General features: G+C 44.1%; 2 protein-coding genes across 2 annotated transcripts; one reads left to right on the plus strand and one right to left on the minus strand.

Annotated features, from left to right (window-relative positions):
• Positions 1–565: 565 nt before the first annotated feature.
• On the plus strand, positions 566–3,140 carry LOC118654447 (40-kDa huntingtin-associated protein-like). The gene has a single exon (XM_036305769.1). It carries the CDS (start codon positions 584–586, stop codon positions 1,790–1,792), a length of 1,209 nt encoding a protein of 402 aa, XP_036161662.1. The 5' UTR covers positions 566–583; the 3' UTR covers positions 1,793–3,140.
• A 6,946-nt stretch (positions 3,141–10,086) lies between these two features.
• LOC118654498 (histone H2A-Bbd type 2/3-like) lies at positions 10,087–10,937 on the minus strand. The gene has a single exon (XM_036305860.1). The coding sequence runs from the start codon at positions 10,627–10,629 to the stop codon at positions 10,282–10,284; it is 348 nt and encodes a 115-aa protein (XP_036161753.1). The 5' UTR covers positions 10,630–10,937; the 3' UTR covers positions 10,087–10,281.
• Between the last annotated feature and the right edge of the window lie 6,105 nt (positions 10,938–17,042).

Here is a 17,042-nt window from a genome sequence, read left to right on the forward strand (position 1 = left end):
CAGGACAGGAGCAGCCCCCATGGTGACAGTGCAGGGGGTGGTCCAGGGTGGGAGAGGCCGGCTGGGTGGGGGTAGGCTGGGGTCTGGAAAACTCCCCCATCGCCTCTGAGCAAGTCAGAGCCTGGCAAGGTCCCCAGAAGGCTGGTGTTCACTGGGGTAGAGTGCAAGACCATGACTCAGGCATCGTGATAGGGTGAAGGTGCAATGCCAACCCGCCTGCAGAATGGAGGGGTGGGCGGAGTGGTTGGCATCGACTCCAAGAGGGCTTTGACAGGAAGATTGAGGAGTGAAGGGGAGCGGGGACAAGGAGAAAGATGCAAAATCAGAATGAGCGTCACGCCTGGTCACGAGTTTATTTTTGGTCCTGTTCCCTTAGAGATGCTGGAGACACCCTTAGCAACCTGGGTAAACAAGCTGTCACCTAGCAACAGAGGGCTTGCGGCCAGGCCCCGCCCCAGGACCCGTGATTCGTTCATACTCATTGTACCAGACCAGGCCCCGCCCAGGGCATCCTATATTTACATATCACCAGGGCAACGATAGGGCGTGGGATGCCTGTGCCTGCTCTGTGGGAGGGAGGCCGATGGGGGACGCAGGGCACGTCGCTGTCAGCTGCCTGCACCCACAAAGTCCGCCCAGAGGAAGCACTTGGGCTGGGAACATGGCGGCGTCCTCCAGCGGCCTGGGTGGCTTTTCCGGACTGGGGATGGATGCCGGGGACTTCCTGGCCAGGTACCGGCAGGTGTTGAACAAGCTGAAGAAGCGGTTCCTGCGGAAGCCGAACGTGGCGGAGGCCGGCGAGCAGTTCGCCCAGCTGGGCCGCGAGCTGCGCGCCCAGGAGTGCCTGCCCTACGCGGCCTGGTGCCAGCTGGCCGTGGCGCGCTGCCACCAGGCGCTGTTCCACGGGCCGGGGGAGGCCCTGGCGCTCACCGAGGCCGCCCGCCTCTTCCTGCAGCAGGAGCTCGAGGCGCGCCAGCGGCTCGCCTGCCCCGCCGCCTACGGGGAGCCCCTGCAGGCGGCCGCCAGCGCCCTGGGCGCCGCCGTGCGCCTGCACCTCGAGCTGGGCCAGCCGGTGGCCGCCGCCGCCCTCTGCCTGGAGCTGGCCGCCGCCCTGCGCGACCTGGGCCAGCCGGCCGCCGCCGCCGGCCACTTCCAGCGCGCCGCCCAGCTGCAGCTGTCGCAGCTGCCCCTGGCCGCGCTGCAGGCGCTCGGGGACGCCGCCTCCTGCCTGCTGCTGGCGCGCGACTACAACGGCGCCCTGGCCATCTTCACGCGCATGCAGCGCCTGGCGCAGGAGCACGGCAGCCACCCGGTGCCGCCGCCGCTGCCGCCGCTCCCGCCGCCGCCGCCGCCGCAGGTACACGGCCCCGGCGCGGCCCCCGCCCCGCCCGCCGCGCCGCTCCCTCCCAGCGCCGCCGGCTCTGCGGCCGCGCCCTCCCCCGCCGTGCTGGGCGCCTTCTCGGACGTCCTGGTCCGCTGCGAGGTGTCCCGCGTGCTGCTGCTGCTGCTCCTGCAGCCGCCGCCCGCCAAGCTGCTCCCGGAGCACGCGCACACCCTGGAGAAGTACTCCTGGGAGGCTTTTGACAGCCAGGGCCAGGAGGGCAGCGGCCAGCTCCCCGAAGACCTCTTCCTGCTGCTCCAGTCCCTGGTCATGGCCACCCACGAGAAGGACACGGAAGCCGTCAAGGCGCTGCAGGTGGAGATGTGGCCGCTGCTGAGCGCCGAGCAGAACCACCTGCTTCACCTCGTGCTGCAGGAAACCATCTCCCCCTCGGGACAGGGGATCGGATGACTCGCATTAGCCTGGTGACACTGCCTGCTGCCAGACCCCAGGCACCCGCCTCTGCATTTGGAGGGAAATAAAAGATATTGATCACCGCCGTTCTACCTTTGTTAGCTTATTCCTCTTGCCGCCACAGAAATCTCGTTGACTGAAAGTTACCTGTACCCCAAAGATATATTTCCACAATAGTGGGAGAAAAAAGCAGTGTGATGGGACCGGAGCAGAGCACATGGCTCGCTTCCCCAAAAACTGCAACATAAAAATGAGACTCCTTTTACCCCGTTTCTCTTCCACCCAAGTCGCCTCACTCCATACCCCAATCTTTGTTTCATTATCAGGATTTTATTTTGCACTGCTGTCTAAATACTTAAGCTCTGTGGGTTTTTTTTTTTATCATGACTAATTTTTTGATGCATTTTTATATCTATCTACTATCTATGTGATCACCCCATTTCTCATGTTTTATCTACCCCATACATATTCATGGGAACCATTTGGTTCCATACATCGTTGTTGCTACAGCTCTAAATCTATGATAAAGCCATTCCAAAAGTCCTGACATGTGGTTTAGATTTACTTCATCTATAAAATGGGAATAATTTATCTACTTGTCAGGCCCCAGAAAGCAGAAACAGTTCTCTTTCAGTTCCAAGATGTAGTCATTCATTTGAAATTGACAGTGTACTTAGTATGCAAGTACGCTGGACAATGAGTCTACAGAGATCAGTTACTCGGATAGCTGCAATGCAAATGTATCAGGTGCAATGTGGGTTTGGGGGATGTGGTTGGAGGGGGGTCCAAGGCAAAGGTGTCAGGTGTGCATTGGAATTCACATGTATGCTTCTATTCCGAGAGGTACCTATAATCCACAAATTATCATGGCTAATTTCTTGGCGCATTTCTATATTTGTAGTAGGAATCTTTCTACAGCTCTTACATAACTCGACTATGTAAAATCAGCATGGTTCTTTGGTGTTGTGTGATCATGTATGACCAAAGTATGATGGCGTTCCATTTAAAAACTCTAAATTGTCAAGGCTTTTTTGTCTGGATGTTACATGCAAGCTGATTGGCTGTGTGGTGTTTTTTGTTCTGTGTTTTTTTTTTAATTCAAATTTATTTTATTTACAGTTTCAAGAGTGATAAGAATTCTTCAGAGTATACTCACATTCTCAATCATTCAGCTTTGGGGAAATGCATCCCAAACCCAATGCAAAATAATATTGAATGTAAACTGTAACTGGAAAAAAAATTTAAAAGACCAGTTTGCAACAGTACTCAGACATAATAAGGAGAGAACCAAATTACGTAAAAAGGAAATGTGTGAATAAAGTTGATATACACTGGCTGAAAAAAATTGAGTCTTAAATAATTTAAGAATAATGTATTTGTATATAAAACCAAGTTGGTAATAAAAATGAACTGGAAAATACTTGATAGACAATGGAAAGCTAACATGTTGGTATTTGATGTGCCTCAGGAAAAGCCCACCATTCAAAGAACAGAAGAAATAATCAGATTTAAAGCTGGAAATAAAAAGTTCCTGAGTTGATGAAAGACATGTGCTTAAGAATGCACAAGTTAAAATGGGAACAAATTAGGAAGTAAAACTAAGAAGTAAAAGGATTCGAGAAATAAGGTAAGGGAAAAAATAAGACTATTGACTATAACAGATTAAATCAACAGAAGCAACAAAGATAAGTCAACATTACAAAAATCATATAAATTATAAGGAGGGGTAGCATGAAAAAGAAATGCTTTGAGAATACAGAGAATCAGCAAAAAGGTAAAGGTGATTAGAGAAAAACATGTTATGGAGCTAGAAGTCAAATCCAGGCATATCTGACTTCAAAGTCTGCACCGTTGTCTTCTGCCCTTGGATACATGCACAACCACTCACCTTCAACTTTCTTGCTACATTTAGCTTATTTTAATTCCACGTTACACTCTAGACCGCTATCTATTCAAATGACCAGAATATGTATACTCTGTTGAGAATCACATGTCATTAAAGCCATTTCTGATGTATGATCTAATAGGAAAAGATATAAGCCTATGACGGAATAAGAAAGGTATGTATATGAGTTCACAGAACTCAGACCCTACCTAAAATCTGCTCCAGAATACAATGTAGCCTTTCACGGGGAAAATCTGGGAAGGAGTTCATCTATGACCTGCACACCAGGGAAGGCCCGCGGGGAGAAGGTAAGTCCAGCGCAGCCTGCAATCTTTCGCTTGTAAAATGTAAACATCTCCCAGTCAGGAGAGAGCATGGCCCTCAGGTCCTTTGTTTGTTTGTTTGTTAATGCTCACCTAAGGATATTTTTCCATTGATTTTTTAGGGAGAGTGGAAGAAAGAGGGAAAGACAGAGAGAAACATTGATGTGAGAGAAACACATCGATTGATTGCCTCCTGCACACGCCAAGGTACATGCCCTTGACTGGAATCGAACCCAGGACCCTTTGGTCCACAGGCCGACACTCTATCCACCGAGCCAAACCAGCTAGGGCAGTCCTGAGGTCCTTGCATCCTCTGTCCTGAACAGGTAAACGCCATCCTTTCTGCTCTCCACCTCCTAACCTACTTCTAAACTTCTTAGCTGCAGACCCCTCAACTCATCTCTTATTTTCTATATTCTGATGCCCTCCTCACGTCTGCTAATTGTTACTAGACCTCAAGCACTGACGTCCACCTTTCTTCCCCTATCAATTACTTAACTTATCTGTGTCTTAAGTTCCTCTTCTACAAAAACAAAATAATAGTATGAATTTGTCTGTGGACCCTAGTGACTTTGGGTATCATCATATTTTCTAGAGTTGGAATAAGAACCTTATTAAACTTTCAAGAACAGCAAAAATGCAATAATCAAAAATTAAACAAAAGAGAATAGGTAATAGCATTAAATTTGGCATCTAAACTATTGACTCAACTAATCAACAGGAGCAATAAGTTTCCAACATTAAATCATGGACCAGGGTCTTGCTTCAGAATTAACTGAAAAACAGTTAAACATTCAGTGGTCTCATAAGCTGCAAGTGATGCTGTGGATAATCCTAATCATCATATTGTCCAAAGTAGTAGATTTGGCTTTTCCACTTACTTGCTCCAGTGGTCAAATATAGGGGTGGGCAAAAGTGGTTTTACAGTTGTGAGTGCATGAAACACAGAGTTTATTTATTAATTATTGTATTATTTATTTGTTACTATTATTGTTTTTATTTTCATATCCTTTCTTATTATTAGGGTGATAAGGGCTGGTTATTTAACCTACTTTTGCCCACCCCTGTATCTGCCATTTATTCCACCAGTTTCCCTATCTGTGCCATAGGCCAGTGTCACTTTATGTAATGTCCCCAAGAGACCTCTGGAGGGCGGCAGAGGGAAGGATGTCAAGAGCTGTGGTACAAAAACCAACTGGAAAGACAAATTGTAGTCTATTTTATTACTATAGGCATGAAATCTTCAAATCAAATAAAATCTGCAAATTTGTCCCCCACCGACAAGACATCTGGACTAAGGTAATTGTGTTGAAGGTCTGCTTTGCTTTACTAGTGTAGACTCCATCTTTCTGTTCTCTAGAAAAGTCTTTGGTCTTGAACCCAATCTTTTTCTGTACCCTGAGCTGTGGGGCTATTTTCAGTATCAACAGGAAGAGACCTGCCCCAGCAACATTACATTCCCAAAAGCCAAACAATACTTAGACCCCTGGGGAAAAAGAAGTATTCAGTATGTCTCTCAGAAGACCTCATAGGCTGTTTATTCTTGACTTCCTTTTCTTGCTTTACCAGTTCTCTGACACCATGCACCTTCCTCTTGCAAATAAACATAAAACCCTCATATTCCCAGAACAGCAAGAAATACTTGGGAAACATGGTCTTTTGTCAAGTGAATCTCTTGGGTTTATAATAAAAACAAATTCTCTACTCATATTCTATCCTCTTCTAACATCAATTTTATTATTCTCCCTTACATTGCACTCCCAAATTAGCTCCATTGTCTGTGCTCTAAGAATACTTTGGCTCAGTGTAGCCCCCTTCCACTTCAGTGGTGCTGATGAGTGATGTCAGGAAATATCAGCTCACACATGTTTTCTCTATAAACTCACAGATATTGTTTTCTATACCATAGTAATAAGTAATATCTAAATAAGTAAATGTCATAACTAATAATAAAAATAACTAAATGTGTGGTGGGTAGGGATGGGGACTGTCCTCGTGTCAAAAGAAGAGAGAGCATCAGAAATGATCAACTCACCTGAAAATTCTGGGGCTGCTTCCAGCACAATGCCAGACATAGGCAACTCAGCTCTAGTAGAAAATGCAAGCCTGTACAGCTCAGAAATTGTCCCAGAATAGCCATTTGGTGCTGTGCTTCCTCAATTGCCTGCATCCAGCTCACAATGGCACTGGGTTTTAGAATTACTAGCTTCAAACTCATTCAAGACTCTCATTGTCCATACACAAAGAGTCTACTGAGAGAGAGAGAGAGAGAGAGAGAGAGAGAGAGAGAGAGATCCACACCCAGAAAAAAGAGGAAAAAAAAGATAAGAAAAAGCAAATGGGCTATTTCTCTAGTCACAGGGATATAAAACACAGTATAGGGAATACAGTCAATAATATTGCAATAACTTTGTATGGTGTCAGATGGGTACTACTAGACTTATTGGGGTGATCACTTAGTAAGTCATGTAAATGTCTAATCACTGTGCTGTACACCTGAAACTAATATAATATTGTATACCAACTGTAATAGAAAAAATTTTAAATTTATCTTTATTGTTAAAAGTATTACAGATGTCCCCCCTTTTCTCCCATTGATCCCCTCCACCCTGGGCCCACCCACCCCCAGGCCTTCACCATTCTATTGTCTGTTCCATGCTTCTATGTTCCTGGATCTATTTTGTTCATCAGTTTATTTTGTTCATTAGATTCCACATATGAGTGAGATCATGTGATACTTGTCTTTATCTAGCTTATTTCGCTTAGCACAATACTCTCCAGGCCCCTCCATGCTGTCTCAAAGGGTAAGAGTTCCTTCCCTTTTACAGATGCATAGCATTCCACTGTGTAAATATAGCAAAGCTTTTTTTATCCATTCATCTACTGATGGGCACTTGGGCTGTTTCCAGATCTTAGCTATTGTAAATTGTGCTGCTATGAACATAGGGGTACATATATTCTTTTTGATTGGTGTTTTGGGTTTCATAGGATATATTCATAGAAATGGAATCACTGGGTCATAAGGTAGTTACTATTTTTTCTCTTAGGAAACTCCACTGTTTTCCACAGTGGCTGTACCAATCTGCGTTCCCACCAACAGTGCATGAGGGTTTTCTTTTCTCCACATCCTCACCAACACTTGTTTGTGGATTTATTGATGGTAGCCATTCTGACAGGAGTGAGGTGAATCTCATTGTGGTTTTAATTTGTCTCTCTCTGATGATTAGTGACATTGAGCATTTTTTCATATGTCTATTGGCCATCTATGTGTCCTCTAGAAAATTATCTATTCAGATCCTTTGCCCATTTTGTTAATTAAAATATTATTTCATTGATTTTTTACAGAGAAGAAGGGAGAGGGATAGAGAGCCAGAAACATCTATGAGAGAGAAACATTGATCAGCTACCTCCTGCACACCCCCCACTGGGGATCAAGCCCGCAACCAAAGTATATGCCCTCGCCCGGAATCAAACCTGGGACTCTTCAGTCCATGGCCCAATGCTCTATCCACTGAGCCAAACCAGTCAGGACCCTTTGCCCATTTTTAAAAATTGGATTTTTTGTGTGTGTTGAGTTGTATAAATTATATATTTTGGAAATTAACCCCTTATCAGATGTATCATTGTCAAATATGCTCTCCCATACAGTGGGTTGTCTCTTCATTTTGTTGGTTTCCTTTGCTGTGCAAAAGCTTTTTAGCTTGGTATAGTCCCATTTTTTTATATTTTCCTTTGTTTCCCTTGCCTGGGGAGAACACATCAGTAAAAATATTGCTATGAGAAATGTCTGAAATTTTACTACCTATGTTTTCTTCTAGGATTTTTATGATTTTGTGACATACATTTAAACCTTTAATCCATTTTGAGTTTATTCTTATGTGGACTTTTTAAAGAACCCTTGCCTTTATCTTTGGATCTTGAGTCCTAGGTAGGCATAAAGAAACACTATTAATTAAAAAAAAAAAACACTCAGGATCTTAACGAGGATTTTTAAGTGTCATGAACCATTGTACAAGTAAAAAAAAATCTGGAATAAAAGGTAGAATGGGTCTCTAGATGTTGATTCCCAGATTTCTAGTACATGAACTTGTGGAAACCTTCCACTATGCAAAGTCTGTTGGGGAAAGGGGAGAAAAGAGCATTTTGAGCTTGAATTCCAACTAAAACTTGATTCCAACATCTCTAAAATATTAATGCCTTACTTTCAGTTCTGGCAACATAGAAGACTAATCTGATAATCACACTGTAAATAAAAGCAAGATTCAACTTCATGCTGTCTATAAAAGATGTTCTTTAACCATACAGATGAACCTTGAGGACATTATGCTAAGTGCCCTCCCACACTCACAAAAAGAGAAATACTGCACAATCCCACTTACATGAGGTATCTAAAATGGTCAAATTCACAGAATCCAAGAGTGTAATGGTAGTTTCTAAGTTCAAAGGGGAGGGAGAAATGGGGAGTTACTAATCAATGGGCATAAATTTTCAGATAAGCAAGATGAATTAATTCTAGAGATCTACTGTAAATATTGCACCTATCCAACAATAATGTATTGCACACTAAATTTTTATTAAGAGGATGAACCTCATTTTAAATGTTATCACAATACTTACATGTATGAATCCATTAATCTGAAGTTCTAGAACAGGCCAAACTATTATGTGGTGTAAAAAATAAGAACATTGGTTGTCTCTAGGGTATGAGGATGAGGCTAATTGGGTAGGTGCTTGAGAAATCTTTTCATATGATCCAGCAGTCCATCTCATGGGTATTTACCCTAGAGCAGTAGTCGGCAAACTGCGGCCCCTTGAGTGTGGCTCTTCCACAAAATACCACGTGCGGTCACGCACATACAATGCTATTGAAACTTCGTGGCTACACTCAAGGGGTCAAAGAGCCGCATGTGGCTCGCGAGCCGCAGTTTGCCAACCACTGACCTAGAGAAATGAAAATTTATGTCCATACAGAAACTTATCCATGACTGTGTTGAACTAAAAAACAACAGTAAATTAAGTCAGTTATTTTACCAACAAAAATGGGCTCATTGGGGGAACAGCAAAGAATTGCAATTCAGAACAAACTATGGCAAAACCATAGGCAAGTGCAGAGAACAAAGGAGAGGAACTGTTCCTTTTTAGAGGAATGGGGGAAGTTGGGAGAGGCTGTTACAAATAGAGTCCATTGGAGAAAATTGGGAGTTGGAAGTGTAGTGAATTTTCACTGGATGGGCTGTGACAGTTTCTCATTGGTTGTCCGGCAATGAGAAAATCTTCCTTGTAGTTCAGTGAAAGACTAGTACACTGGCATAGAAACAGTAGCCATAATCAAAATCAAACTACATAGGACAAAAAGAAGTCTCATTCACTTTAAATTATGGGTATCAGAGTCAGTTATTAATCTGGCTTTCAGGAACTAAGGCCCCCTTCCCTAGGTATATGTAAATCGAGTGATTTGATGAAGAACCTGGTCGAGCACAGGTTACACACGCCAACTAGGGGTTGGGGGAAAAGCCTTTCCAGGGGCACAGTTCCCATGCAAAAATGTTGAGGGGCTAGACTTTGCCTGGTACAAGCAGCATATGCAAATAGAGAATCCAGGATCAGCCCTGGCCAGGCACCCTCTGTTGCTAGGTGACAGCTTGTTTACCTAGGTTGCTAAGTGTGTCTTTTAGCATCTCTAAGGGAACAGGACCAAAAAAACTGATCCTTCATGACCTTCATTCCGATTTTGCATCTTTATTGCTTGTCCAATCCCCCCCACCCCCGACCCCCATCACTACTCAATCACCCCGTCAAAGCCACTGCCCCATGGGAGTCAATGCCAACCACTCCGCCCACCCCTCCATTCTGCAGGCGGGTTGGCATTGCACCTTCACCCTATCACGATGCCTGAGTCATGGTCTTGCACTCCACCCCAGTGAACACCAGCCTTCTGGGGACCTTGCCAGGCTCTGACTTGCTCAGAGGCGATGGGGGAGTTTTCCAGACCCCAGCCTACCCCCACCCAGCCGGCCTCTCCCACCCTGGACCACCCCCTGCACTGTCACCATGGGGGCTGCTCCTGTCCTGTCATCCCCGACTCCACCCCCGCTCCCAGGAACACACCACCACCAGCCCATCCCTCCAACCACCTCCCACACAGAGTGACTGAAGCAGGCACAGGGGTTTCCTTCAACACTTTATTTTCAATAACTTGGCCCAAGGCGCCAGACAGGCCCGGGCTGCCTGGGCTGTGAGTGGGCCGAGGCCCGGGGAGCCCAGGTCATGTTGGGAAGCTACCGCCTGCCCGGGGCCACTTGGGAGACGGTGGTGTTCTCGAAGAAACCGCTGAGCAGTGCGTTGTTGTGGATCGCCATGTCCAGCAGCTCCGGGGTGATGCGCCTGCAGCCGATTTTCTGGGCCTCGTTGCCCGCCAGCTCCAGGATCGTGGCCGTCAGGTACTGGATGATGGCCGCCAGATACACAGGTGCGTTGGCGCTGAGACGCTGGGTGTAGTGGCCGTCCAGCAGGAGGTGCTCCAGGTGGCTCACAGAGAAGGTCAATTCAGCTCTGCGGGTGCGGCTTCGGGTGCGGTTCCGCCTCTGGTGACCAGAAGAACCTCCGCGGCTCCTTTGCTCAGACATGCTGGGCGCTGGGGTGAGCTGCCTCCGACCCGTCTAGCTCTGCCGTGCGGTTCAGTGCGGTTAGGTTCAGGAAGGTGCCCGTTGGTCTCAACCGCCCAAGGTGGCCAGTACAGAGGCTCCTGCTCCGTAGCCTCGCGACCATGGACCGACCCCTCATTGGTCCAGGTACAGGCTGTATGACACATAAGTTCGGTGAGGTCACTGCTTTCCCATTGGCCCTGGTGGGCCGCGGCCTGCAAAGAAGGGTGCTGGCAGCGCCCTGCTCACCCTTACTCATGGGACCCTCTCTTTGAGGAAACTCTCACTGTCCACTGGACAGGATTGTTGTAGAGAAAAACCATGCGGGATCCAGTGGCACCAGGTATAACTGGCGATGTTGGACAGCCAGCACACCTACCTACTTCCAAAGCGTTGGAACCTCCCCCAAAGAAACCCCTGTACCCTGTGTGGCAGTCACTCCCACTGCCTTCCTCCTCTCCCCACCCCCACATGCCCTCTCCTCCTCCCCTAGACCCAGGCAACCATGAACCCGCTTCCTGTCCATAGAGGCTCGCCTATTCTGGAAATTTCTAGGGATGTAATCATAGGATAAATGGGTGGCTTTTTGTGTCTGCCTACCTTCACTGAACATAATGGTCTCATTATGGTTCACCCCAGTGGTAGCATGAATCAGCACTTCATTCCCTTTTCATGCCTGAATAACATTCCATTGTATGGGTGGACTACATGTTGGGCATCGGTTCCTCAGTGGATGGATGTTTGGGTCATTTTCACCTTCTGGCTGTTGTGAATAGCACCGCGGTGAACATTCCTGCACAGGGTTCCGTTTGAACACCTGTTTTCCGTTCTTCTGTGTGCATATCTAGGAGAGGAATTGCCAGGCCATGTGGTAATTCTATGTTGAACTTCCTGAGGAACCGCCCACTGGTTTCCATAGTGATGGTTCCATTTTACAGTTCTGACAACAGTGTCTGAGGCCCCCATTGCTCCATATCCTCATCAAAACTCATTTCCCTTTTGTTTTGCTTATAATCTCATCCCAGTGTGTGTGAAGTGGTAGCTCATGGTTTTGATTTGCATTTCCCTCGTGGCTAGTGATGTTGAGCATCCTTTCATGTGCCTCTTGGCCATTTGTACATCTGCTTTGGAGGAAGCAGATGTACTTTCAACTGCTTTGCCCATTTCCTAAAACTGGGCTGCTTGGCTTTTCTGTTGCTGAGTTTTAAGGTTCTTGATGCAGTCTGGAAAGTAGGCCACTATCAGATATGTAATTTGCAAATGTCTCTCCCATACTGGAGTTTGTCCTTTCACTTTCTAGATAGAGTCCTTTGAGGCACAAATGTTTTGCATTTGGATGGCATACAATTTATTTGTTTTACAGTGCAGAATGGGGATTGGAAATGCTTCTACTTCTTAAACAGTTTTCACCCTCATTGTTTTGGTGCCCACCCCCTTCACCTCCACTTCCAGTTAGCCTTTGCAGCCTTTGAAGATTCTTCTGGTGGGCAGAAGGACAGTAGTAAATCAGGATGGTTTGGGGCTTTTCCTACTTAGGGCTTAGGATTCCTAGTTTGTGGCCTTCTGGGGTCTGTTCAGTTAATTACTACTCATCTATCTCCTTTCCTGCTTTTTCAATCTTGTCAAATATAATTTTTGAGTAATTTCAGTAGATTTGGGGGACTTGATAAAGTTATATGTGGAAGTATGTGTTCCCCGTCAACTATACCTCATGGAGAGCATGGAGGTCTGCTTGTCTGCCTCATTCACCCTGTGTGCTATTTTTTTTTTAATCAAGCCACTCACCCTAAAATACTCCAGACTCAGATGGTCTCATCGGGTTCTTTCATCCATTCTGTGACCTTTTTTTGCCCTTTCAGCTCTCAGCCCCAAGACCATGTACTCCAAACCAACTTCCTAACCATAAACCCTCAGGCCATGCTTGAAGTTCAGATGCCTTGCCAATATCTGTCTGCTTCATAACCTGTCTATTCTCTCTGACCCCTAGTGTTTCCTCACACTTTTCCAGTTCTGACCCTCATAACTCTACTCCTTCTCACTAAGTATAATGCTGACTCCTATCAGACACAGGCTAGCCCTGGTCCCTCCTATTCATTCAAATTATGATATTGGTGACAGTGATAACTACTAAGTGCTAAATGTTTCTTATGTGATGCTCACTATGGTAGACACTTTATACACATGACTTTGTTTCATTCTTCATCACAGCTTTACCTGATAGATGGCATTTATTAGACCCATTTTGTAGATTCTACCTGATAGATGGCATTTATTAGACCCATTTTGTAGATGAAGAATCAGAGGCTCAAGGAGGGAGAGCAGCTTCCCAGAATTCACCAGGCTGGTAAGAAACAGAGATGGAATTTAAACCCAGATCAGGCCAAGCCCATGCTCTTCTTAGGACATTATCCCGCTTCAGTCAAGGCATCAGAGAGGGAGCTGGTAAGCAGAAGGTGAGAAGGTACTTAGTGCCTGAACTGGAAAAATGGCCACCATCAATGGGACAAAAGGTAGACCATGAAGAAAGATGGGGCTAACAAAGACAAAGCTCCACTGACTTCACAAGTTTGAATAGCATTGATCCTGTGATCTCCATTTGTGCACAGGATAAATTACGATGCTTATCTACCCACACAGACAGAAAGTTAGTACACCACTATAAATCAATATACTCACCAACATGGGTTAACATATTGCGGGTAGATCACGAGCATTCTTGTGTTTTCATATTACACAGTGTTTTGCATAAATGTTAAAGGCACGCCTTAAAATTAAATACCCATTGCATTTTGAAGTTATTTATTGCATGTTCTTACAAGCTAATATCTTTTTAAAATATGATACTTTGTAAAACGTTTTTTGTACTCGTTCAATAGCAACTTATCTGGCCACTGGGTAAAGCTAGCAATAAAACTACTGGTGCGCAATGTGTTAGGATGATTTATCACAATTGTAAAAGGTGCTTGATTATTTTTGTCCAGAAAGAAAGCTTGAATTCTATTAATAAAGCTAAGACTTTTACTGCTTTCTAGCCTGGCACAAAAATGAAGTCATAACAATAAGCCTGAGTCGTCAAGAAAGCATGTAGTCATATTTTACAAACCAAATTTAGGGAATTATGGCCCTAGCTGGTTTGTCTCAGTGGATAGAGTGTCGGCCTGTGGACTGAAGGGTCCCGGGTTTGATTCCTTTCAAGGGCATATGCTCAGTTTGCAGGTTCGATCCCCAGTGTGGGGCCTACAGGAGGTAGCCAATCAATGATTCTCTCTCATCATTGCTATTTCTTTTTTAAAAGAATATATTTTATTGAATTTTTACAGAGAGGAAAGGAGAGGGATAGACAGTTAGAAACATTGATGAGAGAGAAACATCGATCAGCTGCCTCCTGCGCACCCCCTACTGGGGATGTTCCCGCACCCAAGGTACATGCCCTTGACTGGAATCAAACCCTGGACCCTTCAGTCCACAGGCCGGCGCTCTATCCATTGAGACAAACCGGTCAGGGCTCATCATTGCTATTTCTATCTCTCTCTCCCTCTCTCTTCCTCTCTGAAATTAATTAAAAAATATATTTAAATAACAAATTTAGGGAATTAGGGAAGAATAAAATCCACATGGGAAAGATTTACATTGATTTCCCACTCAAGATGGTAGAGTGAGTTCATACTATGGAAAGCCTACCACTCCAAACACATGGCAATGATGGGAAAAAATATTAACAGGTAAAATAAAAAATGAACAGCCAAGACAAAAAAAAATGGTCTGTGTTGAAATGGCAGGCTTTGTAGACTGGAAGAAATTACTGATAGCAAGAAGTTGAGCTCCTTGCAGAGTATAACATTCCAAAAGTACTCTGAGTAAGATGAAGCACGAAAACCAGGCTTATTGCTTCAGCCCAAAGACTAGCATCAAACTATCCAAAACCCCACTAACTCCTGAATGTATATCTGACAGAAAAAGAACTACTATCAAATCTATCAGGGTCATTGGCTCTTGTGAGTTTCAGGCCTACAGAGATGAGAACAAAGACATTGCCTGACATCACAACTAGGAGCTGAGCTAAGTAACCAGCTGGCTCTGTGAGTGGATCCCCTAAGATGCCCAGGAGCTCTCTGCGGAAGTGATATGAACATGTCCTATAAAATGGTTTTAATCCTAACAACTGACTGGTATTTTGCAAGAGTGCAGTAAGAAGGAAAGGGTGCTGAATAGAATGATTTCCTTCTATCACAAAGCTTCTACCTTTGCAACAAGTAAAATTAGAGAAATTGGAAAACACTTTTTAGAAAGTGAGGGGGTTTTGTTGATGTTTGCAAACTATTTATAAAACTAATCTAGCTATTCTTGTGTGTTTTTTTATGGAATTTCCATGCAAGCAAGAAGACAATGAAGTCACATCTTTAAATTATTGAACAATTTAACCCATAATTCTATACCAATTGAAAATATCCCTAGAAAAATAAAGAAGAAATACTTATTAGATGAACAAAAACTGAAAAGAATTGTCAGCATACCTACCCTGCCAGATATGTTAAAAGAAGTTCTTTCAGAAGAAATACAATAGAGTTTAGAAACTTGGATTAGACAAAGAAATGAACAACTTTGTATATGATATAAAGGAATGTAAAATACAACATATTTCTCTCATTTTAAGGGTATTGAAAAATAACTATTTGTTTAAAGCATTAATGGCAGTAATATATGGGCTGTTTATAACATATGCAAAATGAAATGTAGGAGAACAATGACACAAAAATGGATACAATTCTTACATTACACTAGAAGTGGTATAATATTACTGGAAAATAAACAGTCTACTTATTGAAAACTCAAGATAATGACTGAACTAATTTAAGAAAAGATGCATAAATTATATCAATGGAGGAGATAAAATGGGATCATATAAATTGCCCAATTAAAACCAGAGAAGGCAGAAAAAGAGGGAAAATAACGCAGCAGACTTACAATAAAAATAAAACAGCTAGAAATATGATAGATGTTCATCTAATTATATTAGTAACTTTTAATATGAATAGACTAAATACACCGGTAGAAAGAACTTGTCAGATTGTGTTAAAAATTACAACTCAACTAAATCTTCAATAAACCCAATTAGAATATAAACGTATGTAGATTAAAAGTAAAGAGATGAGAAAGGCATAGCCTGCAAATGTTAACAAAAAGAAACCTGGATGGGTGTGCCATCAGCATCATGGCAAAATGTGACACCCTCTTAGTGTTTCCCCATAAGTCTACAGCTTGTCAGACATCTATAATACAACAAAAGTTTCTCTGTTCAACACACTAGGATCCCTGAGAGATCCATGCATTGGCATATCTGAAGTTGAGCATACTGTAATGCATGGGAGAGAAAGGATGGGGGGCGGGGGCAGGAATAGGAACAATGCCCACAGACATGGTTTCTCAAACACCGTGACTATTACCATGACCCCAGTGACCACGGTAGTGTTAGAGGATCCCCAACACCACTTCACCATGAAGGGTAAGATGGGCAGCAGCAGAATCAGTGCCAGAGAATCTGGTTCCCTCCCCCAATGATGGCAGAGCCCCCTGGCAGGAGAAATAAGTCTAAGGTTTGCCATGGTACCAGCAGCCATAGGGAACCAGACAGCAGCACAGAAGGCTTGCAAGACTGGCTCCTCCCACCTGCCACATCTCCTTACCATGGTGATGATGCCCCAACAACCAGGAGACCCATCACCCTAATTACCAACAGGTTGACTTCCAGTTCCACAGAGAGCATCCCCACCCCCCACTGGGACATTGGAGGTGCAAGCAGTGCAGGTAAGAGGAAACAAAAACTTGCACTATAGCACCATCTACTGGAAAATGTAAAGAAAGACTAATTACCAACCTGATGAATGGCTAAAATCACAATGGTACCTAAATAAGAAAACTGTTCACTGCTTCAAATGTGCCAACAGAGAAACAACCCATAAGCACTGTGAAAACTAAGGCGACATGGTAACGCGGAAAGAAAATGACAATTCTCCAGAAATCAAACTCAAACACATGGATTGTGATCTAGAGGATTCCAAATAGCAGTCATGAAAAAAAACTCAATGATATTGAAGAAAACTCAGAAAAGCAGTTCAATGGGATTGGGAATAAAAATAATAAACAGAAGGAATATGTTACCAAGAGATTGAAACTCTGAAAAATACCCAGAAATCTTGGAGCTGAAGAACTCAGTAAATAAGATTAAGAATGTATTGGAAAGTATTTGAAATTGAACAGACCATATGAAAGAGAGAATTAGCAAGCTGGAAGATAAAAATCTAAAAATTATTCAGGTGGAGGGGAGAGAGAACTATTTTAAAAAATTAATGAACTATACAATAGCTGATTTCTTTAAAAAGGGCAATATAAGGATG

The sequence above is a fragment of the Myotis myotis genome, unplaced genomic scaffold (assembly GCF_014108235.1).
Source record: "Myotis myotis isolate mMyoMyo1 unplaced genomic scaffold, mMyoMyo1.p scaffold_m19_p_4, whole genome shotgun sequence".
Taxonomy (NCBI): Eukaryota; Metazoa; Chordata; class Mammalia; order Chiroptera; family Vespertilionidae; genus Myotis; species Myotis myotis.

Excerpts from the sequence above, each read along its gene's own strand:
- LOC118654498 (XM_036305860.1), bottom strand. The coding sequence starts at position 10,629 with ATGTCTGAGCAAAGGAGCCGCGGAGGTTCTTCTGGTCACCAGAGGCGG.
- LOC118654447 (XM_036305769.1), top strand. The coding sequence starts at position 584 with ATGGGGGACGCAGGGCACGTCGCTGTCAGCTGCCTGCACCCACAAAGT.